The 25085-nt window shown below is 37.3% G+C and overlaps 3 protein-coding genes across 3 annotated transcripts; 1 reads left to right on the top strand and 2 right to left on the bottom strand.

The window, feature by feature from the left end:
- Nucleotides 1–163: 163 nt before the first annotated feature.
- LOC105384981 (uncharacterized protein CG5902) lies at nucleotides 164–4030 on the bottom strand. Its single transcript, XM_011555282.3, has 4 exons — nucleotides 3695–4030; nucleotides 3240–3325; nucleotides 2865–3095; nucleotides 164–2681 (listed from the first exon to the last, which is right to left on the bottom strand). The coding sequence occupies exons 1-4, from the start codon at nucleotides 3880–3882 to the stop codon at nucleotides 2527–2529; spliced, it is 660 nt and encodes a 219-aa protein (XP_011553584.1). The 5' UTR covers nucleotides 3883–4030; the 3' UTR covers nucleotides 164–2526.
- Nucleotides 4031–4334: 304 nt separating this feature from the next.
- On the top strand, nucleotides 4335–6373 carry LOC105384982 (transmembrane protein 50A). Its single transcript, XM_011555283.3, has 4 exons — nucleotides 4335–4555; nucleotides 4704–4835; nucleotides 5130–5265; nucleotides 5732–6373. The coding sequence occupies exons 1-4, from the start codon at nucleotides 4460–4462 to the stop codon at nucleotides 5839–5841; spliced, it is 474 nt and encodes a 157-aa protein (XP_011553585.1). The 5' UTR covers nucleotides 4335–4459; the 3' UTR covers nucleotides 5842–6373.
- A 3379-nt stretch (nucleotides 6374–9752) lies between these two features.
- On the bottom strand, nucleotides 9753–16602 carry LOC105384983 (nidogen). The gene is made up of 7 exons (XM_011555285.3): nucleotides 16252–16602; nucleotides 13935–14419; nucleotides 12354–13846; nucleotides 11048–12271; nucleotides 10807–10978; nucleotides 10386–10670; nucleotides 9753–10015 (listed from the first exon to the last, which is right to left on the bottom strand). The coding sequence occupies exons 1-7, from the start codon at nucleotides 16435–16437 to the stop codon at nucleotides 9805–9807; spliced, it is 4056 nt and encodes a 1351-aa protein (XP_011553587.3). The 5' UTR covers nucleotides 16438–16602; the 3' UTR covers nucleotides 9753–9804.
- Nucleotides 16603–25085: the final 8483 nt, after the last annotated feature.

Here is a 25085-nt window from a genome sequence, read left to right as displayed (position 1 = left end):
GTAGGCTAGACTTTTAGAATGTTTCAAGTGTTAGACAAAAATAAACCTGCACATACATAAATAATCATATCTTATTAATTATTTTATCCTGTTTATTTTGTCCTGCTATGTGATATGAGCACCTTGTTTAAAAGGTTAAACTATAAAATAATCAAAACGCAACTTTTGTTTATACTAGTATATTTATAATTAGAGAAGAGTAATATTACCAATAATATAACTATTCAAATGGACAACAAACAACGCACACAACTATGTACTTATTACCAAAGATACAATTTTAAAAGTATTGAACACATGTAAAACATCTCATTCTAGCAAATTATCTCACTTTATATTGCTGCTGTTTTATGGTGGCATAGATATGAATATGAATGATGTCTACCCATTATGAATCAACCAACAATTTGAACTCTGCATGAGAAGTTCGAGTTTTAAACCGTTCACTTAACTGTATCTTGGATACCTACACCTTTATTATATGTTTTGTTTCTTCAGAATCGGCCTTTTTTATGTAAAAAAAAAGGTTTGTTTTATTTTTGTATTAAATAAAATAGGACTTGTAAGTTATAGGCCTTGCTGAATTGTTGTTTTTACGGTAGGTAAATGTAGGTTGTTGAATAGAACAATCTATTCATCTAGCTTCAACTAGGTACATCATAATTTTTATACAGTTGGATAATAGTATGAAAAATGATGCAATGTACCTATCAGTGCATTTTCCCAATAATTAACAGAATTTATCAGTGAAAAAAAAACAAATGTCAGCATCATGTAATTGTAACTCGTTATCGTAAACAAAGATAACAATCATTATTATTGGTTAAGCACCACCCAAATAAGATTTATTTTCCAGTAGCTATGACCAGGGTCGATTCTTATAGGTAAGTATTATCATCATCGCTTGTTTTGTTGTATGCTTCATTCAATAAGTTGGTAGCTAAACATTTTTTAATGAAGCATAGATAAAACAACTGAATATTATAAAACTTCTAATCCAATCTATCCAAATTATTAATACAATACCTAAAATATGTATAAAATAAGTAATTCTAACAATCTTATCAATTAGTTGCCTATCCATGTATGGACGACCTAAAAGTCTAAGAACCACTGCCTAAGCATAATCCTTTTTTTGTTTTTTACATTACTTTTTTTTATATTTTTTTGTAAATTTACCATACGTACGTATTTTTATATATTTTTTTGTTGTTAATTATACAATATCTATTAATTTAGGTAATTGTTAAAATAAAAAGTGGGACACCACCATTTTGAGATCGTCAGCAGATGAAGCAAAACTTAGTTAGCAATAATATGCGGAAGTTTATAGAATGACATCTATGAAATAAGCAAGAGAATTATTCGTCACGTGTTCGTTCTGTAAGTAAGTTCTTGTTAGTTGCTGTAAGGTAAGAATCAACTCTTCGTAAAACCCGTGTCGATAACATGTAACAAAGGGATCTAACTATTTCGCGAGTATGTTGAAATTAATGACTCCTATATTTCTTATTCGAGTCACAATATTTTACCAGCATTAGCAGTATTAAGAGGAGAGTATACATTCGCGATCCTAGCGAAATAGGTTTTTAGAAAAACATTTACTATCGCTTGCTCTCATGCCCCAGGCACGGGTGCGATAGAGATGCACTGCAGCACGCGACTGACAATAGGAACTTTTCTTGATATAATCTTCGTTTGGGAGAAAACGTTTAACACTAACTAAATATCAACAGCTAAAAAATCATGGAGATTGAATAATGTTTAAATAGGAATATAAAAACGTTTTCTCTTTTTGTATGGACGAGCAAGTGCTATACTCTCCTCAAAATTATTTATAAGTATTTTAAGTACCAAACAACTTTTTTACATATTATATAAAATCCACACGGTATACCTAGTATACTTGATATTGATACTAATGAAGAAGGGTTGAAAAAGCCTTTAAAAGTTGTTGTATTTAAAACTCTTTATCCTAAGCCTCTTTAAAATTGTTTTTACGAATGGTACAATCACGGCAGCATACATGGTGGTTCCACGCTTTACTTAATCGTTTTTTATAATTAATTATAACCATATTAATAATTATATTAGTCAAGTCAGGGATGACAATATCTCATTATCGCAGTAATTCCATTCAGGAATGTAGCTGGCAGTGATTTTTATTTATGATTAGATGAAAACATGATCAACAGATCAAAATATATCGTCACACTATCAAAGCTTCTTATTATTATTCCCACATTTTATTGTACTTTTACTTTCAAAGGCATTTTTTGGATAGATTGAAAGTTCATTAAACAAATCAAATAGCAATACTTTGCTTTCCACTGCGTTATGCTTATGATCTAAACTATTACAACCACAAAATTTATGCTTGAAAGCTCTTCCTTCACTATTTACAATCCTGTGACACATGAGACAGAGAATGTCCTTAGGATTAGATGAAAATGGTATACCTTCTTGAAATTCAAGTCCCGAACTGATATTGTAAGGATACCACTCAGAGGGGGGCAGAAGCATCTGCTAGCAGCGCTGTTCGAGGTACTCATTGTATGTGGCAGATATTTCTTCCGACTGGTAACGAGTCAGCTTGATGCTCCTTCTCATTTCGGCTGTGATGGCAGCCTTGTAACCACCCTTTCTCAAAAGTGAGTCAATGGTTTGTATTTGGTCCCAACCTGTAAATAAAAATAGTTATGCATTACTATTAGGTATAATCAAAACACTTATGGTAATACATTATGAAGTTTACATATCCACAATCTACACTTGCTTGTTAGTTAGTAACATATTACAGACAAACATACGTACACACATTTCTTTCCTGTTAATAATATTAGAGAAAAATAATAATCTTTTACCTTGTTCTGTAGCAACTTGAGGTAAGTAGGTTGCAGTACGTTTGGTGCCGCGTTCACTGATGAACTCGATACGGATACCGTGTTTGCCGAGCTTCCAGTCTAAGTAGTGCTCAGCCTCTTCAAAGTGCTGTAGAATGGACACGGACACTGTGAGACGAGGCACCTCTTCCCGTGTTATCGGTGCAAAACGGGAGTCTTTCAATGCACTTGTAATTGCATACTCCCGCAATCCTGGAACATTTTATTTAAATACTGTTACTGTATGTATCTTATGTGATGGAATCAGTAGTTTTTGGTTTCAGTTTAAACAGTAGTAGTATACTAAATGAGAACATTGGTAACTTGCATGTAAGTGGCTGCAAAACGTGACATTACCAGAATGTAAATGCATTGCATTGAAGGTCCCAATGCAGCCTCGCAGCCGGTGATCTTTTCCAATCTTCCATGTTACAAACAATGGACTGGAAAAGATTATTGAAAAACAGTTAAAGAATAATTAATTGTGACTAAATGATTAATGATTAATAAAGTATACAAAAAGACAATAAAATTATGTGCAAATTAATGAATTATTCAATGTTAATTTTTTTGTACAAAAGTTGGTATAAAGTTACTTAATTAGTTTTTATATAATTAACATTATTGCAATTATGTTTTTTTTTAAATAATGAAAGCCAATCCAAATGTTCAAAAGTTTTCTTTGTTCTCAGTTTCGAGACACCATCTACCTACGTAGATGTAGGTAGGTATGTGAGTTGCCCAATGAGGGATACACAATACACACAAAGGATCTCACTTAACATTGGTTCTAAAAGTAGTTTGGTACTTACTAAGCATCATTCGTGAAATTAGGTGTTTGGGGAGGCTCCATGCTGTGCAGCTGGCAATAAAGGACGTCGAAACAAAAGTAACACATATCAGGAATAGCCACGGATTCCTGATATCCATTTTGAGGTCTATCGCCACCATACGAATTATTAAGTTTTTGTTTTTTACTACCACAGCAAACTGAAGACATTGTTATTATAGTTAACAAAAACTACCACTGCTACAAATGGGAATTAAATTAAACCAGCACCCCAGCAACAAACTAAATAGTAACAATTATAAAAAACTACACTTTCTGTTTCTTTTCTTCACAGTTTGACAGTTATCCGAAAACGAAATGTCAAAATTAAAGAATGAATGAAAGTAAACTCATGAATGAATGAACGTCGAGGACTCAGAATAATAACCAAACCAAGCCCACTCACAAACAAGGAACCAAGGAATATAAGCTCAGAGACACACATATATTTTCTAACGAGAATAACATTACGAATCTTTTGAACATGTAAAAATATAGATCGTAAAAAAAGTTGTAGCCAAGACTCCCTCAGAACAAGTACTGGTTCGTCAGGGTAGAGCTCGGCTTGGTGAAACCAGCCGTTTTGCTAATCTGTGCCATTCCAGCATTAAGAAAATTCAACTGTCAAAATATAAATTTTCTGATTCTCACTGTTTTGTTTTGTAAATTTTGTAGTTTTCGTGATTGTTGATTCATTCTCATTAAATTATTCATCTATCTCTTGTTGCTAAAAACATTGAATACAAATATGAATTGCTTTGAAAATGTTACTATGCCATCTTGCGTTTGGTTTGAAAGTGGAGAGAAACGTAACATCGTTGCATCAATATTTGCAGGACTACTGGTATTGTACCTTTTGTTTCTTTTGCTTTCTATTTAATTTTAGTATTTTATTCATATCCATCTATGCTTCACATGTACTTACTAAATTGAATTACTACTCTCCTATAAAAGGCCTATAGTCTATAGCAAAGATGAATGTTTGGTTGCAGTTCTTCACAGGATGGTGGTTCATAATAGACGCTGCCTCGGTGTACCCCGGAAACCTCCCGAATGCTGCTCACGTCTGTGGCGTGATGGCAACATTATCACTTGTGATGGTTAATTCAGTGACAAATGCACAAGTAAGTTTAAACTTGCCTTTGTAAGGTTTCAATAGAATGTTGTGAGAGGCTGGTAAGTGGAATGTCTGATGTGCCAGAGTGCAATTATGTCCACAAAACACAAACAGTAAGCTATTACATTAATAATTATGTGATTTCTGACCGTGGAACTTGGATGGGGACCACAGACTTTGTGATGGGGACTATACCCTCTGGAGTAGGTTGGCTTAAAGTCATTGGCTGATGATGTTGTTTTAAATGGTAAAATGACTTAAAAAATCTTTTATTATTGTATATGTTGTCCATATTTTCCAGGTGCGTGGTGAGACATACACGGGAGGCTGCATGGGGCCGCGCGGTGCTCGGCTCTGGCTGTTCCTTGGCTTTGTGCTCGGCTTCGCATCACTGATAGCTGCCTGCTGGATCTTGTTTGCTAACTACGTCAATACTGGTAATTATTCCTTTTTTAGTACTGTACCAGCAATGATTCTAGTGTTTCATAGTACTGAATTAACATGATTATGTTACGTTGTATACTGTCATTCCTGAATATAAGAATATTAATGAAAAAAATGTGAATGAAATTGGAAATCACTTGTGTAATTTATTGTGTAGTTACACAAGTGATTTCCAACTTCATTTGACCCTTAAAATATGTGGGAATGAGTCAGTTCTTCTACAAGAGTTATAATAGTTTCATCACATGCAATAAAATCCTGATATTGACCCCTTATGTAGAAGTTATTCAAATTTTCTACTACAACAACAAAGGAACTTGAATGTCTATAATTTGCAGATGTCAGCATACACTCAATATAATAAATGCCCATAAAATATCAAGCTGTATTTAGCTATAGTTCAATTTATGCCTACATATAAAAAAACAAATTTTCACTCCTATTTCTCATTGATTTCAGGTGCAGAGAAGCATGCCTGGCCCGGTGTGAGCCTCTTCATGCAGAATGCATTCATATTCGGAGGATCCCTAGTATTCAAGTTTGGGCGCACTGAAGACCTTTGGGGTTAGATATCCACTTTATACTTAAGCTTAGACCAGTAAGGATGATATTAGTCTCTAGTATTTTTTTAACTTAGTCACCCAGATTGTGTTGATTATATTATGTTATACATGTTAATTTTATGGTGTTCTATGATCTGTTAACTGGCTTTTGCATCTGATATTGGTAAACCAAGTATTTTTTTAATTCATAATATCAGATTCTGACAGGATTTACTTTACCTAACATATTACAAGGAGATAATGTGAATTTGTTATACAGAAGGAAACCCCATTTTTTTATTATTTTTCATATTATGTCATGTATTACCTACAGGATACTTTTGAACATTCCTATTTTGATCAACTACCTAGCAAACAGATATTTATTACTTAATTTACTGATGGGGCATTCATTTCTATATTTCATTTTGATACACACAAATAAATTTTCACAAATAAATGTTCTAATCTGTTAGCAATTTCATATTTAACTTATTTAATAATCATATTTTGTATAGAAAAGTACAGCATTAAATAATTATACTTACTCTCAAAAACTTTTTCAATATTTTTCATTAACTACAAAGGAAATTGAGATGAATTTTTAAATAAATAACTAAATAATTCATTAATAAATTAATATTTATTAAATCGGCCTTAACTCTTAGGATTTGCATTAAAATCAATTATTGTCTTGTATTCAAGCATTATCATTTACATAATCTTGATGTTATACATACTTATACTCATAATTGGACGTAGTTACGCAGAAAGGACTCAACCCACATAAACCTAGTTCTGAGATATAGACGTTTTAAGTTCTAATCGGTATTCTTCAGCAATGAAAAGTATCTTATATGTGGAAATTATCTTAAATTATGCATATTTATTGTTATTTTACTATTGCAAATCATGGTGTAGCTATAACGAATATTAATTGAGTTATTAATGAAAATATGCACTTGGATCCTTTCTCCTAAATTGCTTTTTCTATGCAAGCAGGGAAATTCAACGTTTCGCAGAAAGGATCCAACCAAATATTTATTTTTATAAAATATTTTTTTAATTAACAATATGGTTTTTAAAGTAAAATATTTATATTGTAGACACAAGACATTACTTTTTTACACAAAATAAAAATTATATATCAAAAGTAAACCTATTATTAAATAATTTATATTGAAATGTAATCGGAAACAACATTTCACATCTATATAAAAATCTAACCGGAACTGTATTCCCAAGTGCAAAACTCTGGATCAACTTAACCGATTTTGATATTTTTTTTACAAAATAGAAGCCTACGTTTTTAGTGAGTATCTACGACCCGTTTGTTTCCCATAATTTTCAGGATAAGGCATTTTGACGGAAAGCAAACCTCATAGAAAAAAGTTGGACATGAATAAAATTCTAACCGGAAATGTGTTCCCAAGAGCAAAACTCTGGATCAACTTAACCGATTTTGATATATTTTTTTATGAAATAGAAGCCCACTTTTTAGTAAGTGTCCCATCCCATATTATCCCATAATTTTCAGGATAAAGCAATATGAACATAAGCAAACCTCAAAGGATAAAGTTGGACATAAATAAAATTCTCTTTTACTCTAATTTCACTTCATCATCCTCGGTATATTGCAACTATCCTCCTTTTTATGCCTCCGTAGGATATCCGTCGTTCCCTGTGCTTACCATACGATCGCTGAAAAGTGGGATTTCAGCGATCGTATGGTCCGTATCACTTCGACTTTACTTTGCGGTTGGATATTAAAATTTATGTCAAGATGCAGAATAATTATAAATCTCATAATCATTAACCATCATCACGACCCGTCACATCTCCACTGCCGGGGCATGGGTCTCCTTCCAATGAAGGAAGGGATTAGGCCTAGTCCACTACTCTGTCCCAGTGTGGGTTAGTGGACCCCAACACAAGCAAGCTTGTGCTGACAGAGTTGACGGGTAATTGGGCAACCCGACTGTCAGATGTTTTCAAGCCGCCCGAAGGTCTCTGAGTAGGCTTAACGACTGCTATCGATTTTATTATAATCATAATGATTACGATTATGCTTCTTGACATATATCAAGATCTGGATATACAAGATGCTCCTGGTTTATTGAATCTGCATCCAACTCCTCAGATGCAGACTGGTTTAGATCTTTAAAAACTTCGGCAATGTGGTCATACCATCTTACAAGTCGGTCTTCCATAGTAACAAGGAAATATCCTGGGGTTTGTTGCAAAGTTTATTTGATTCTTTCTATAGATCCTTCATGACAGCCGCTGTTTGTTTTCTCCAAGATATAGAATCAGACTAACAGCGTTGGTCCTTTTTTAAATTACGTTTGATATTTTGTTCACAAAGAAAATACTCGTACGAAACTCGTGCTTCTTTTGAATGGTAGTCTAGTTCGATGTTAAGTCTTCCTTGGAGAGTTGATCATATGCCATGTTCCTTTAGACATCCATTCTTTCTTTAAGTGTTCCTTGTGCCTTATTATTTCTTCGTAACTTTTTTATTATTAAAGACATGTTTGTCTTTAATGCCAGTGCAGTTATCTTTGATTGAGGCGCGTCGCCCACACTTAGTAGGTTGATGGTATTTGTTGTGGATCTGGATACTAAGCTATCTTCTGACTTCTGGGTCCTGCAGCTTATTTACAGCGACATCTTTGGCAGATCTTGTGGCCTGCTTCTGAGCTCCCGCTATCGTCAAGCAGATTTTTCCAACCACTAAGTGGTGATCACTCTTGAATTTAGCAACCCTTCTTAAGTATTTCTTACATCTAGAAGTGAATGTCTTCATTTTCGAATAATCAAAATGTGGTTGATTTGGTTCCCGGTCCGACAGTCGTGTGAGAACCAAGTCACCTTGTGATATTCCTTTGGAGTTACCACCACCGAAAATTAGCCATTAACAATCCTTAGGCATCGTCGCTCGCTTATCAAATCCGGCGTAACTTGTATGAATCTGATAGATGTTTGAGAGTCGAGCGACGCTGCTTATGGATTGTTAATTGCTAATGTGACTTGCCCACACGGTGCCGATACATGGACGATGACCAACGAAACTGTGCACCGAATCAGAGTTCCACAAAGAGCTATAGAGCGAGCCATGTTAAGTATTTCGCTTAGACGTATTCCCAACGTGGTGATCCGTCAAAAGAGGAAAGTGTTCAACGTCGGTATGCGGGTCGCCGAACTGAAATGGGAGTGGCAGGACACTTGGCTCGTGGGGGGACGGAAGGTGGAAAAATGCGGTGACAGAATAGTGGCCAAGAGACGGAACAAAAACAGTTTGAATCCTTTCTGCCAAATAAAATTTGAACTGTTTTATTAAAAACTTATATTCTATGAAAAAACTCAGACAGTTTGAGTCCTTTCTGCTAAATACAAATTGACTTCTTCCAATCAATAAGTATTTCGCTAAAACGACTCAAGACGGTTTGAGTCCTTTCTGCTAAATACAAATTGTCTTTTTTCAATGAATAAGTATTCCTCTAAAACGACTCAGACGGGTTGAGTCCTTTCTGCTAAATACAAATTGTCTTTTTTTAATGAATACGCATTTCGCTAAAACGACTCAGAGCGCTTGAGTCTTTTATGAAAAACTAAATTTTTCATGGTTTCATAGGAAATACGTTTCTGTAAAAGGACTCAAACAGTTTGAGTCCTTTATGTGAAACTAAAAAATGTGTGTTTCATACAATGTGGGTTGGTCCCCCACATCAAAAAAGTATGTTGTAGTTGGTTTTTTACTGTGTTTGTTTTCTTGACAGGTAGACCCTACATTAAATAGCATGTTCTAGTATATAACTCAATTTTGACAAAGTTGTGGATTGAGGCCTTTCTGCGTAACTACGTCCAATTATTACAAGGTAAAAACCCTATAATTTTTTATAATCCAGTATCACCTGAAAAAGGTCAGTCAACTATTGTCTATGGCACAATTTACAACGTTTGTCTTTGGTATTTTCTTTTTAAACTTTATCATAGGCCAGGAACGCAGGTTCTGGAGCCGTTGCCGTCTGGAAGGCAAAGTTCGTTGTACTCGCAGTTACCATTCCGGTATTGGCAGACGTTACTGGCCGTGGAACATTGTTCCGGGGCTATGGCCACCCCGTACAGCTTCCTTGAGGCGACAGTCACGGGTAAGTGGCCTTTCACGCGGGTTCCCTCGTCTATGTACTCGATTCTTAACCTGTAATTAAGTTAATAAGATCAATTTATAGGTGGGCGAATCATTTTCGAAGGGCGTATGCTGCAGTTTTGTAACGGCAATCATAGTTTGTGAGCGTATGCGATAGCATAGCAGACATTCTGTGCTGTGCTGCGCGTCTCTGTTTACGCATAGGCTTATATTTATACCCTAGGGGAACCAATGATTCGCATTCAAAACTTCATTTCGTTTTTAAAGATATCGATGTGAACTGATCGATGTAGAGCCGTGTGAGACACAAGATTTTAATTATATATCTCATTATCGACCATAAAATTTAGGTATAGATAGGTAAATTGTATACGAGGTAATACGACGTGTTTAACACAGACTCATAAAATGTAGCACTCACGTTCTCCAATCGGTCCAATAGAACCTCTCCTTATTGATAGCCAAGCCGAACGGATACGAGCAATCCGTGGCAACGGTCTCCCGGATCCTCGTGTCTATACTGACACACTCCAGGGTCTTCAGCCCAGCGTCAGAGAAGCAGAGGCGGTCAGTGGCCCAGTCTATGGCGAGGGAGTTGGGAAGTTTGACGTCTGGTGCGGCTAGGAACAACCCCCGCTGTGAGCCGTCCATGCTCGCCCATTCGATCTTCGGCGCTTGCCTGTTCCAGTCGGACCAGAATACTTTTCTGGAATTGAGAATAGGAGGTTTATTATTTTGCGGTAAAACACACATCTATAAATACATAGTAAGCACTATAGTTTCCTTTAAAATTATGATTGTGCTATGAAATCAGGTAGGTACTTATATAAAAAAAAACTTACCCTCTTTGAGGATGAACAACAATTCCTCGAGGGTTGGCGATGCTGGGATCAGAAAACAAAGTCTTCCTTATCTTTGTGTCCAAGTTTGCCACTTCAATGCTATGTTTGCTAGGATTTGTCCAGAATATATTTCTTGCGGACCAGTCAATTGATATTCCTTCAGCTTTTACATCTGAAACAAATTTTACAATTTAGTTTATCTATATCCACAAAAAGACATTAAATATAATGAGATCCTTACCGTTGGCAATGAAAGTTTCCAAATTAGATCCATCATAGGCAGCGCGTTTGATAGTGTTACTGACGATGTCACTCCAGTAGACCCTTCCTGCCTGACAGTCCACGTCGATCGACACAGCAATCTGGTCGATAGCCGTGTTGATGGGCGTCGCGTAGTCTCCCGCCGTTATATGGAACGGAATGCGGTAGATAATCATACCGTCGCTGGCCACCAAGAAGTTTCCAGGTTGACTCGGCTTCAGCTCACATGAGCTTCCGTTTCCTAAGTAGCCAGAGTTGCATTCACACACGTATACACCATTCCTCTTCAAGCAGGAGGCATGTGTGTCACACAGGTAAGGGTTGTTTCTGCAGGTTTGTTCCTCGTTGCAGGTGTATCCATCCCCGATAAACCCTTCCCTGCAGACGCATTCGTAGCCGTACTCATTCTTTGTGCAAATTCCGTCGACGCTGCAGTCGTTGTCGATAGCGCAGGTGTGCTCCAGTTGAGTGCAGCTAATGATGCCCTCTCCCTCGTATCCTTGGTCGCAGTGACAGTAGTGGATGCCGATAGTGTCGTCGAACAGACAGGAAGCGTGTCGGGCGCAAATGGCCCCATCACAGGACAAGCCATCCAGGATACACGCGTCATTCTGATCCTTGGTGTATCCCTCGACGCATTGGCACACGTATTCGTTGTTGAGCGCGTCGGGGCGGCACTCGGCGTTCAACTCGCAGTCCGAGTTGTTGGTGCAGCCGAAGTTCGGCTGACAGACGTACCCGTCGCCGTGGTAGCCCATGTTGCACTGGCAGTAATGGATGCCTATAGCCGTGTCGAACAGACAGGTCGCGGCAGCAGCGCAAACAGTTCCATCGCACGAGGTTCCAATTGGCACGCACTGTTCGTTTTGGTCTTTAGTGTATCCATCGATGCATTGGCAGATGTAGTCCTGGAGAGTGTGCTCGTAGCGGCATTCGGAGTTGTTTGTGCAGTCGGTGTCGTTGAGGCAGACGTAGTTGGGGCGGCACACGATGCCGTCGCCCTGGTAGCCGGGGTTGCAGACGCAGATGGTGTCTCCGGCGCCGGTGTCCACGCACCCCGCGTTGGCTCCACACACGCATTTGGAGTCGTAGCTTCGTTCAATGCACTCGTAGCCATCGCCTTCGTAACCTTCCAGACAAGCGCATTCCAAGTTGCCGGAACAAGCGGCGTGGGGTGGGCAGTCTTCGTCTGTCTCACATCTAACTGAAACCAAATATTGCACAGTTGTTAAAAATTCTATAAATAAAATAGTATTAAAGTACTGTGAAAATCATTAGTGACTTACTTCCAGGTCCACTTTGATCTCTGGTGGTCTGTTCTGGTTCATAGTCCAGGCGACATAACTTTGTGTTGGGCACATTTTCATCTACATAGTTGGAATACCCGGGTGGACAAATGCATTCGTCATTACTGCAGTGCGGCAACACAAACGTTTGGTTATAATCAGCTTCAGCAACAGAACTTGCAGCTGTCGTTGAGCGAATTTCAGTACAGTAGTTACCATCACCAACGTAACCGGGGTTGCATTGGCAGACAAAAGTATTCAATGATGAGAAAACGCATTGAGCGTTGGGGTCGCAGCTTTCTTCGCAACTCGTTGCTTCTACACAGTTGACACCATCACCTTTGTAATCAGACCTACAAACACATCTGAATCCACCTTCGTGGTTGTAACACTCAGCATTCACGTCGCAGTTATGTGTGTTTGTCGCACACTCGTTGATGTCTACACAATTCACCATACTCCCTTCATATGATTGTGTAAAGCCAGAGGGACAAACACACGTAAATGAGTTTCCCTGGACGACACAGGAGCTGTGGAGACCGCACGACGCGCGGCCGACAATGCACGGGTCGTCTTGACCGAGCGGAACTACTTTATTGCTCATCGCATATCTGACTATATTGTCTCTACTCTCATAGCTTATCAATGATTTGGAAACTTTCAAAGTGATAGGTGTATTGGAATCTTCTGTTGGTGGTTCATACCGACATGGCTCATTAAAGCTGAATATTTGCGAAATTCTTTGTTCGTACCTTTCACCTGTTCTTTTATTTACGAATGTACGGTTCGACTCCGAGCGTATTAGCCCAGATTCAACAATAGAGTATTGTTCTTCGTATTCTGAAACGTCTAGTTTTGTGTTATCTCCTCCTATGAATGGAATGGTACCTCTTACGTCGGACTCGACAGTGATTTGGTCGAAAACGTCATGACCTAGGAACTCTTGAGACACCGACACTTTGTCGTTGGAAGCTGGAAAATAGATTTCGGCGGAGTAGTTGAGTAATGCTCCAGTTAATTGATAGCCGTTCTTGGCGCTTCCCTGAGGCTTGGCGAACAGCCAACCCATAGGGCCCCCGAGGATGTTTAGGAGTTGTAGGCTGTTACCTAGGTGAACCGGTGCTTGTGTTAGTGCTGTGTATGAGCGACCATCACCTACAACTATGTATGCTTGGATATCCACGTCATTCAAGTCTACATTGTTGATTTGTCCATTTAACTTGCCGTGTGCTCGTAGTGGGACGTTATCTTTAATGCAGGACTTTCCATTGCCGTAGAAGCCTTCATTGCACTTGCAGCAGATCCCCGCCTGGTAGTCCACGCATCTGGCTTCGAAGTGGCACATACTGGCGCCGCTCTGGGCACAAGTCTTGTATTCATCCTCTGCTTCCAAGTCGTATTGATTATAGTTGTCTGGTGCAGCAATATTTCCTTCAGGTTGTATTTCTCCCACTCTGAACACATACTTCCCTGGTTCGTGAACATTTGACCATCTGTAAAGGGAGATAAAAAATATTAGTACTCATAGAAAAGGGAAACCTTATAATACCTAAGAATGACAAATTACTATATTATACTTACGACATAATATTCCGCACCTGATGAGTCCCGGACCCCCTCAAAGTGTACACTCGGCCATCTTCAGCTACAAAGCCAGCCTGCGCCTTGGCGTCAGGCAAGGCGCCCGGCAGGGGTTCCTTCTGGATCCATTGTATCTCCCTCTCCGGGTAAAGCAGTTCCACAAAGCTCTCCGTACCGTTGCTGATGAGAGCTAGCTGGAAGCTGTTCTTCTTGTCCTGATTTCCGGAGTAGGTGACATCGATCCAGGTCGCGATGAAGACGCTGGTCGGATGGAAGTCGAAGTACTCGTGGAAGTTGGTTTGGATGCTTTCCTCGGCCTTCAGTATGATGTGAGGGTCGTTGGTCTCCCGGTAGTAGACGTTGCCAGCGAGCGAGGTGTCGATGTTGGTGTAGAAGGCGGCCACGGAGGGGTAGGGGAGGGGGAACTCTGAGTTGAGGAACTGCTGGATGTCAGCGCGGAATGATACCACTCCGAAGTTGTTCACCTGCGACGGATAATACAAGTACTGGTTAAGTGGGTAATATGTAGGTACGGGAGGGTGCAATTAGGTGTATCCAGGTATCTCTTGCGAGCGCTTTCACGGCTTGCACTTGTGCATATAACTGATATCATATTTGCAGCGATTACATTTTAGATCACAAATCTGAAATGTCTTTAATTAGATAGATTGGCGTTTCACATTGTATGATGTTAACAAATGTGATTTCTAGATGTTCATTCGTAATCGTAATTGCCTATGAGTACAAAGTAATGCGGCTACTATTCTAATATTGTTTGTGAGTAGGTAACAGATAGTGTGACACTATCGGATGTGCGTGGAAGAGGTCTCGACTCCTGTTTAACTTGTAGATAACGATTATCATCTAAAATTTCTAAGTGTGAGCAGATGAGTTCATCGAATCATTGTTTGATTTTTATTTTTTTAATGGATAGGTATTAGAATGACGAGGCGGTAGGGTTACGAATAGGGGGCCGTCCATTAATCACGTGAGGTCGTTTTTCTCATTTTTTGACTTTTTTGAATAGAAAAAAAATAGGTCATACTACAAATCGTTTAAATTTTTGCGCCGTCCAAAATATCGGTTCAGAAATACCAAATTTTTGACAAAAAATTAATACACGTGATGTCTAACGAGAACCCCCCTCCCCCCTCGTGATGTTTCGTGAGGTTTTCAGTACCCCCCCCCCCCTTTGAACCTCACGTGATTAATGGACGGCCCCTAGGGTAAATTTACAGATTATGAACCTACAGCTTTTATTCTCACGACCTTACAAATGAATTTCGTATATTAATCATCGTATTGACACTACTGTACGATCAATAGACTAAGGACCTTCAAATAACAAATTTTACGCTTGCAAATCTCTCAGCCATGTGCTTCTTCTAAAGAGCATAATTAAAATAAGAGAAGAGATTTATCGAGCAATTAAATCAGAAACAATTGAAAAGCGTTGAGTCAGTGACCGGTGCATCCGTCTGATGTCTGATAGCCTCCCACGTGCATTTCCGTCCTCGGTCGAAACTTTGCAATCAGTGATGTTTTATCAGCTTTCCCTACATTTTTAAAGTCACCTTGGCGGGTTGATATCAGGGATTTAGGCATAAAAAATTGCAAATTAATTAGGGTGGAATTTTGTAAGTTTCAACGGGAAATTCACTGATGGAATTTTTAACTTGAATAATTTGCAATTTTTGTTTTGTTGGTTATTTTTATACCATTTTAGCCTAATTACACAAGTAATACATATAAAAAAACATACACACACACACACTCAAACAATGTTATGCTTCTCCATACGAAGAAAGTTATGTTCTTATTTTTACTATGGGATTGTTAATAATTTTATCAGATTTCCAAAAAAATATGTACATGGATTTATACTTAAAAATATGGCAATTTTTATTAAGGGTGGACTTTCATTGGTGAACTTCCTGAAGGTAACTGAACAACTTTAACTACGGGACCAACTCTGAAACCACCAAAAAAGCAACTGTTCCATACAGTTGTAGCTATGGTTTTGAAAGGGTGGATTTTATGAGTCATCTTCCCGAAAGCAAGTCAATGTAACCAGGTTTCTCAGAAATCACATAAAATTAATTACCTATCTAGATAAAATACTACTATGAAAGAAATCATCAACTTTATAATTTTTGGAAATTATAAATGAGGCTATGTTAATATGGACCCCACATAATTTTAATAACCAATGAAAAAAATCAAGTAGCCAGGCCGGGTTAAGGGTTCTCCATGTACATTATAGGCTAAATACACCTATCGAGTTCGTTAGTTTTAAAACAGCACAGTAACTACTCACAAACAGAGTCTCGTACGTTTCTCCATAGAATCTGACGGGCACTTTGAGCGCGATCTCCGGAGACGCCACCTCAGCCCCGCGAGGTAGCTCCAGGTCCTGCCCTCGACCGAAGGGGTAGAACTGGTCACGCGTGATGGCCAACGATGGACCAACGATGGCCAACAGCACTCCAACACACGTCCACATATCGACACTGTCACCGCGCTACTAACAGAATTAGGCTCGCTTCACACTCACAGATTTAGGCAAACTTATGGCGACAGTAAAATTTGGTGCTTAACTCGAAATAGACGACGAAAAGTGTTTTGGCCTGGATTGTCACGGAAATTCCTGGGGCGGGAAAAGAGGAGTTAAGGACACCCGTTTTAAACTAAGATATGTATGGTAGATAATATGCGTTACTTGATAAATAATAGGTAATCAAATCTTATAACAGCACTTTCGAATCATAAAATGAAATCACAAGTTGTTCAGCTACCCCGCACGCACTTCAATTAGTAATGACTATTGATGCATTTAGAAATGTTGTTATCGGCACAAATCAGTGTCTCAAAGTCTGTTTGTTTGTAAGCACTAAGTGGGTCGCTTGTGCATCCATTATGATATGGCCAATGACCTATTACCGGATACTTATAATAATATTATTGTATCTTATCTAAATATGTATAAGATCATTATTAAAATTCCAGCTTTGTAGTATTTGATAAGATCATTCACATTTTCTTAAGTAGGTACAGCAGGGGAATTAATGATAGCCAAATAAGGGAATTTCTAAAAGAACCTAATTAGTCGTATTAAAAGAATAAGAGCAGTAGTAGTAGTACCTAAGGATCTATATAGTACAAATTTGCATTGTTAGTGTTAAAGGGATGATAGTTATATTCTGCCAATACAGGCATATTAATTGTTCATTATTAAGATACTTTGAAGATACTCTACTACTAAACTAAACCAAGTTTTGTAAGAATGGTCCGTCGAGGTTTAAATAGTGCATCCGAAATAATCGTATGTTTACACATGTCAACACAAATATCATCAGATAGAGGCAAGATGCCAACTACATTGTTGCATGCTCCGAATGTCTCCATCTAAAATTAAATCCACGGCAAAAGAATTCACATTTCTGGATTTCTATTTTCGAATGTTGTATTTGATTGTGCAACAGTAATATCTGGGTATTTGTAGACTATTTAGATTTTGATGTTTCAGATGAATAATGATTGATTACAGAATTTACACGTAGCAGATAGTTTCATAGAATATAAGAGGATACCTATATGATTTTAATTATTTTTTTATTAGAAATGGCATTAAGTAATTTAAAAGTAAACTAACAATGTCAACAGGTATAGTGCCACAAACTTATCTGTTCCGGTGAGAGCGAACTAAATTGGTCCATACCTCATTACTTACTGTACTAATGAATTTCATATTGACATAGATTATATGGACCAATTTAGTTCGCTCTCACCGGAACAGATAAGTTTGTGGCACTATATAGGTATTAGGTACAGTGCCACAAACTTATCTGTTCCGGTGAGAGCTAACGTAAATGTCTAATATTTCTTAATTCTTTAAGATGTTAAGTTTTCTCGTAATGGTAATTTACCCTTGCGGTTTTAATAAACCCGTCTAATCTAAATCAATATATAACTTATTAGTAAATAATGAGATATGGACCAATTTAGTTAACTGTCACCGGAACAGATAAGTTTGTCGCACTATACTCGAAGAGTACAAAAAGTTAATTTTGCGACAGAAACAAGTGCTAACTCTCAAAAAGTTTACTAGCGCAACAATTAAATATTCTTTGTAGAAAAATAACCACCGTTTACATGAGAAATCACTGATATATATTTTTTTGTTATGAAACCCAAAACCGCGCAAAACTTTACAAAATGTCGCCAGCCGTATCTCTTAACGATTACATCCGGAAATAATAAATAAAATAACAGAAGAACCTCACGGTGCCGTTAAGCCGAGGCTTCGTCTACGAAAACAGGAAGTGGCGAATCATTTACCGCCATTGGCCGGAAGTAGACCGGCGTCGCATGCGCCTGAAAAAAATCACCGCAGTTCAATTAATTTTTCTGCCGAATAAATGCTGGAAAAAGTTGAGCAATAAATAATATTTAAGGGAACATTTAACATTGTGATAATATCGGTGCTGGATACTTTTTCGTGTAGGGTAGAGTTTTGGACGCAAACTGTAGGTAACTAAAACTATTGGTTTTTGTTTATACATATTCTTCGTTAATTTTTTTACGGACATTTTATATCACTTGCCACAGTTCCATATCATCCACAAAGTCAGAAGCATGCTTTCGGATGGACATCACATGTAGTGAATCCTCCCGCCTGAACTGATTTCAGCTTCTAGACGTGTCTTTCGGGTTCGGTTTATCTTATGAAAATTATGATGAGATACTTGCTTGGAATTTATGCCAGATACCTAACACTTAATTTTCCTCCCCCAACAATATCTAATTCCCGTAGCTGCACGTATAAGCGCACATGGTATTGAATCCTGGTGGGTTACTTTAGCTTCACAAAAACGAACGAACGAGAGCCTTCATGCAATCGGTAAGTAAACAGAGTCTTTGTTGTGCAGCAGCGCGCCGAAGATTAATTTTCCGTAGAGTAGAGTGACCCGTCTGTCTCGGAATAAGGCTTGCGGCACACGGCACTCCGTATGGAGCGTCATTTTCGAGTTTTGCGACGGACCTAATCCAGTTTCGGTGGACGTGACTCGCCCGCCAAGCGACCTAGTTGCGACTTACTAATTAATATAAACGGTACGAAACTCACACGGGGGGGAATTACCTGTCTTGTGATATTGTATTACAGCGCGCGACGTGTGACGGTGTTAGCAGCGTATGATCGTGTCCGCTGCTCCCTAATGGATGCGGCTCGTTCATTTCGTCGGTATCTTATTGTATTTGCTGGTTCTCGTCAAAGGATGTTATACTGTTCAAATTGAAATGAGCTTAGTTATTTAGTTAAAAAAAACAGTGTAAGCTGAGTCATACTGTATTAGGGTGTGATGGGACTGATATCTTTAGAAATCAAAGTCCCTAAATAAAAAAAGATACCTAAAAAATTGCATACGAGGCAATACTAATAACAGCAACATGGTTATCTTCACCAAGTTTTCACTGCAAGTATCATGACTTTGCTAAGTTATTGCTTAACTGTTTATGTGAATACAGTGTAGTGTGTACAAAGAACCTCATTTAGTAAGTAGCTCTAAAATAGCTAGTACACAACCAATTAGCTAATCCTTCTAAACATTTGCCAACAGAAGCTCGCTTTGACATCTAATCTGCCCCACAATAGGAACTGGGAGCGAAAGCGGATTTCAAAATTCACTTCAAAGAATAACTAGCAAACATTTCACCATTATTGAGACCGCCAGTTAAGTAGCAGCTATAAACTGTTTTACGAGGAAGAGCCATCATTTCTATCCTGCTTGCAGACCATTCAGCCAGTGGGAAGTGTCCCCTGGATTCTCCTATGAAGTTTTGAGTAATGGCTCTATGTCTATACGTGGAAGGGTGTTTTTAATAGCGCTTTAATATGTTGAAGGGCCTAAACACCGCTAAAGAACCGCATCAGGCGGAGATTAAAGTGGCTATCAAATGTCATGTGGCATTAATACTAGGGCTTCCGATTACGGGTAGTAGGTATAGGTAACGATTATAGTGAGTATAGCGTAGGTATGTAGGTAAAAGGTACAAAGTAATTGTGTATTAAAAAGTTATGTAGGTAACATGTTGTCGTGTTTGTTAGTTTTATCCAGTCAGAGTCTACTAAGTGAAATCGGAATTTAATTTGTTATATAGTTATCAGCGTAAATTCTTGCGTACATAATAATATGATGTTATTTCATATATCCGCAAAAATGGAGATAAGACTCGGGTCGGCTGTTGAACTTTGACAAAAACTTGAAGTCAGCGAGTTCAATATATTCAAGATAGTGACTAACAATATCGATATAGTTATTTAATATTTAAATACTACGAGTACAATGAATGAAAAACATACCTTATAGCATCTACTTTAGTAAGTAAGTACCTACGCATCTCATCTGAATCTCATAATGTATATTTCAATGTTAGAATATATGAAAAAAACATGTTATGTAATTTACAGTCAACGATAAGTCTACGATGATTTTTTACAGGATCACCTTTTAGGTCTGAGTCCGTAAGGTTCGCATTAGGACACTATTTTTGAACCCGATCGATGAGCCACTGAAAATAGAGTTCCGGGCAGACGAAACTACATTAGTTCAATGTGGGCTACAACAAACTACAATACAGATATGGCTACAGCAGTGCAAGGGAGGATGGATGTGTTTAAAGTCCGTTTAAACCTCTAGGATACTGCGTTGGCCTGATCAAAACTTGGGTCTGACTGATTAGGTCTAGATTTTCGTCCTCCGTCGACATTATTTGAACATTCGATTCTTTATTTCCTGTGTAAATAAAGAATATTATTTATCTCGAGGGCAACCATACGACATTACACTTAATTTTCGAGATATTATTTTATCGTGTAACGCGTTCCAGGGAATGTCAATTGAGCGAAAATTGCCCCCCAGTTGCCCGAGCACAGGATTCGAAACCTCCGTTTACGTTGCGTATTGGTTGCGTATCGTCAAATGTCACTGTCAAAATGTAAGGCAAATTTGTTAGTTCCAAAAGTGGCATTTGTTTTTTCCATGTTAGGTGGAATTTCACCAAACGCTAAACGTATTTAGTAGCCTGTCATACGTCTGTCAGTTGGTACAAAATGTATTTAAAATTTGATTTAAATACGTTTAGCGTTTGGTAAAAGCGACCCTTCGTGTAGATTCGAAAATAGTATCGAATCCTGTGCTCGCGCCTCTTTATTGCAGAGTCGTGAGCACAACTTTCGATCCTCCGTTAAGGGTCTGCAAGGGGTAATCGAGGGTTGGCATTGTCATAGAATTATGTAGTAAACGATGCTCTACAACCTTGAAAAAAATCACACAGGTAGCCGAAGAGTCTAGCTAGGTGCTGAATGATTCGAATTCAAGTAAATGATTATGGATAACTGTAAATAAAATTCAGAATATGACGAAAAACCAGAAAATCACACTCCCGTATTGTAACAACTTTGTCGTAATTATTGAGAATTTTCATATGATTTTTATCATATTATACAGTTAAAGGCTTGGACTAGGCGCTAAATACCTTGTTTTTTAATAAACACACACTTATTTTGTGTAAATTAATCCCAAACTTGAGCAATTTTTTTCCCTCAAATCTTCATACAAATATCTATGGCGGCTTTCTGTGTTATAAAATCATAAACACAAGTGACGTTTGACTCAGTTGGCCGCTGGCCTCCAAAGAAGGGTCACGTCGGTTTAGGCAGCACTGACAGCTCGCGATCTTATCGTGTACAGATACAAAATCACTGCACATTGGTTGTCATTGCACTTTTTCAACTTTTATGACACCAACATAATTTGATTTGAAATTGAGGAAGCATAATTCTTCCAGTATATTCAATACATTAAATTAAATTAGATAGTGTGCAATATTCTCGTGACATTACAGTCTCGTAAAGGTGATGGCATCTGATGGCAGGAATATAGCGAATGGATCTAAGTGATGACAATACGCACGAACATTAGGTTAGGGATCAAAAATACAGTCTCTTGGTGCTGGTTGAGGTATGGTCTCGTGAGGATCTGATGAGGGCAGTAACACGGTGGTGGCTCAATTTTATTTCAAAGATGTTAATAGCTAAAAGCATCGAGTTTAGGCTATTAAGTATGTTTTTCAGAGAGAGAGAAAGAGATTTTATTTTTCCTCTGGATGTGTTAGTGATGTGTTTATGGTCATCCTCTATGTAGTCTATGGTCACCTCTTGCCACATTACTAATAAAATGGCGGCAAACAAGCAAATACATATTACTATTATTTATTATTATCTAAGCTAACCCGCAAATACTTCAGTTAGGTTTACTGGGTTTACTAAGTTCATTCTGTTAATGGCATCAAGTTATTATGTGTTCATAAGTAATTATTATTTATTAACAAAATGATGTTGGTTCTCCACGAAAATGTAAAAATAAAAATAAAATAAATAAAAATAAATTCGTAACGTAAAATTGTCAATGACGGAATTTCTTCTATAGACAGTAGCCTAGACAGTAGATTTGAAGATAAAGATACATTTATTCGACACATAGACAGCAACAACAAAAAAAATACAGATTTAAAGAAAAGAAACACATACTTATACAAAACAACAAAGAAAAAAAAGGAGTCCTTCGTCAAGTCGCGCGCCTTAGAGTCGCGCGCCACGCGAGTTGGCATCTTCTGTTTTTTTATATCGTCAACTCGCGAGCCCATGTAAAGTACGGTCAGATGCAAACGAATTGAAACTAAAAAATATAGTTAAATATTGTCTCCCTGGCTGATTAGCATAAGAAGGTACCGACTAGACAGTCGCCATTAAAGAAGATGCTTTGATTTCGGGATAAAGATACAATAAAGCCTCTGTTGGAAGTGCGGAATAAGGGAAAAGGGGATGTGACCTATGACGCATGATACCCAAGTTTGCTATCTCTCTCATGCCGTGCGCAAATTTTACCTGCCATAGCTATGTCCTTGTTTTTGTTGCAAAAACCGTCATTAAAACTACATTGTTTTAGTGATGTCGTTTTAGTGTTACTCCTAATTCGAAGCAGAGATGTACAGTGCATTACTTACAGCGCAAAAATATTAAAATGTGGCAGTTTTTACTGTTTTTTATGTATTGTGGGGGTAAGCCTATAATAAATTAACTTTACTATATTACCAAGTCTACTTTGCCGTAATATAAACACAGTGTTACGTTTTCGTTGTGTTACCGTTACATTAAATATCGAATTAGCACTAAAATTTAAAACAAATTTCGTTTATTTCATTGGTCAAAGAGACAGACCTAACTGTAAGAATTACTTCCAGGAAGTTCATCGCAAGCAGGTCCATTTAGTAATAAAATTGCACATGAAATCATAACATCCCAGGATCCCAGCAAGGAAAGTCGGTACTGCTTCGTGCAGGTTATAAATATAACAAAGACCGAACAAATAAAAATGGTTCCTGTGTTTGGAGGTGTTCGCAGAGAACAGTTTGCCAAGCGAGATTAATTACTGATTTTATTTTAAAGTAAAGTCCTATAAAATACCCTATACATTTTAAGTACTTACCTTAAGCATAATAAATTATTACTTTTGTGGTTGACTCTACATATTTTCACAGTCGAGCGAGTTGACGACAAAAAAAGTAGGTTAATACGGGAGGGGCAACTCGCGCGTGGCGCGCGAGTCTAAGGCGCGCGACTTGACGAATGACTCAAAAAAAGGATACACATCAAAATAACTGGAAAAAGTATAAGCCCCAATTTACTTGTGTGGGACAGGGAGTACCATAATATTTTTTTTGGGGTAGGTACTCCCCATCTATGCGAAATATCAGCTTGATATCTTTACCCGTTTCTGAGAAAAAGGGCGGTGACAGACAGTCAGTCAGACAGACGGACAAAGAGATCCTATAACGGTTGCTTTTTTTCTTTTGACGTCCGAAACCCTAAAATTAAGTAAAAATATTATGCTGCTACCAAAAAATGTACTTAAAGGTATTGAAAAAGCGGTAGGTATACAGGGTTATTGGTAAGTAGACCTGATCCTTTCAGGAGGTGATAGAGGAAGGCATTTCCAGTCGATTATACCCTATAATGCATTATCCGAAACTTAACCATTTCTAAGATATTTAATATTTAAAGATTTTTTGAATTTTTGCCAAAATTTCATGTTTAAAACCGAAAATAAAAAAACTAGCCATATTTCAATACTTTTTTTGTTTGTTTTGAATTAGTAACATCTTACTAAACTTATTAAAATGATCAAATGTGCATTATTTGACTTAAATTAGACACAATACCTCAAAATAGATAAACATTTTTTAAAAATATTCAAAACCTAAAAAGAAATAAGTTAAATTAAAAAAGAATTTCATACAACAATTTTTTGTGCACTTCAGCTTAAAAACATTGTCAACTTATAAGCTTTCAAATGAGATATTTCAATATCAAATCGATTTAGGTATCACCAAGATATGGTGTGGGGCACTGGTAATGAAACCCACATAAAATATTGAATGGACTGTATATTATTCAACTTGTAAGTTTACACATGTGTTTGTCAGGGCGTACGACGTGTGACTGACTCATAAGTACTATATGTACATACATCTACCTACATACATGTCTGTATCGTACATAACTGGGGGCCCAGCAAGATAAACTACTTAAAAGCTAAAAGTATTGAACAAACATTAAAAGTTTTCTATTTTTAATTTAAAGTAGTTACAATAGGATTGACCTACTACATATTTTTAGGTGTTTGCTCATTTAGTTTCAATTTAAATTTATTGCTTGACAACATGATGTGTACATCATAAAGATATATCCTAACAAATATAAATTTATACAAACATATTAAAAAAGGTGGTTTTATTTTTGCAAGTAAGAAAACACAGTAGGTATGTACCTATTAAGTATCAGTAAGTGGAAACAGACAAATTAATGTTTTATCAATTTCTTTCATGTTGATGCTTAGAGCTGTTATTATATTATACCTTTGTAAGTACTTATGAAAAACTATTAACAATTTACAACCTTTCATATAATTAGGTACTATGAGCAATTTTTAAACTATTTTTGTGATACTGAGAATGTGTTGAAATGATACTGAATAGTTTAAACATTACACAACATCAACCAACAAAAAGGAACAAGATGTTCTTATGACA

The sequence above is a fragment of the Plutella xylostella genome, chromosome 12 (genome assembly GCF_932276165.1).
Source record: "Plutella xylostella chromosome 12, ilPluXylo3.1, whole genome shotgun sequence".
In the NCBI taxonomy this organism is placed as follows: domain Eukaryota; kingdom Metazoa; phylum Arthropoda; class Insecta; order Lepidoptera; family Plutellidae; genus Plutella; species Plutella xylostella.
Note: the sequence above shows the minus strand (reverse complement) of the source record. Positions and strands in the feature narration are given on the sequence as shown.

Bases quoted from the DNA above. Each gene is read 5' to 3' on its own strand.
- LOC105384981 (XM_011555282.3), bottom strand. From the start codon at position 3,882: ATGTCTTCAGTTTGCTGTGGTAGTAAAAAACAAAAACTTAATAATTCG. The intron at 3,326-3,694 runs GTAAGTACCAAA...AATCTTTTCCAG, and splicing joins AATTTCACGAATGATGCTTA to TCCATTGTTTGTAACATGGA. The intron at 3,096-3,239 runs GTAATGTCACGT...AAAATGTTCCAG, and splicing joins TGCAATGCATTTACATTCTG to GATTGCGGGAGTATGCAATT.
- LOC105384982 (XM_011555283.3), top strand. From the start codon at position 4,460: ATGAATTGCTTTGAAAATGTTACTATGCCATCTTGCGTTTGGTTTGAA. The intron at 4,556-4,703 runs GTATTGTACCTT...GTTTGGTTGCAG, and splicing joins CAATATTTGCAGGACTACTG to TTCTTCACAGGATGGTGGTT. The intron at 5,266-5,731 runs GTAATTATTCCT...CATTGATTTCAG, and splicing joins TGCTAACTACGTCAATACTG to GTGCAGAGAAGCATGCCTGG.
- LOC105384983 (XM_011555285.3), bottom strand. From the start codon at position 16,437: ATGTGGACGTGTGTTGGAGTGCTGTTGGCCATCGTTGGTCCATCGTTG. The intron at 12,272-12,353 runs GTAAGTCACTAA...ATTTGGTTTCAG, and splicing joins AGATCAAAGTGGACCTGGAA to TTAGATGTGAGACAGACGAA. The intron at 10,016-10,385 runs GTGAGTGCTACA...ACTTAATTACAG, and splicing joins TATTGGACCGATTGGAGAAC to GTTAAGAATCGAGTACATAG.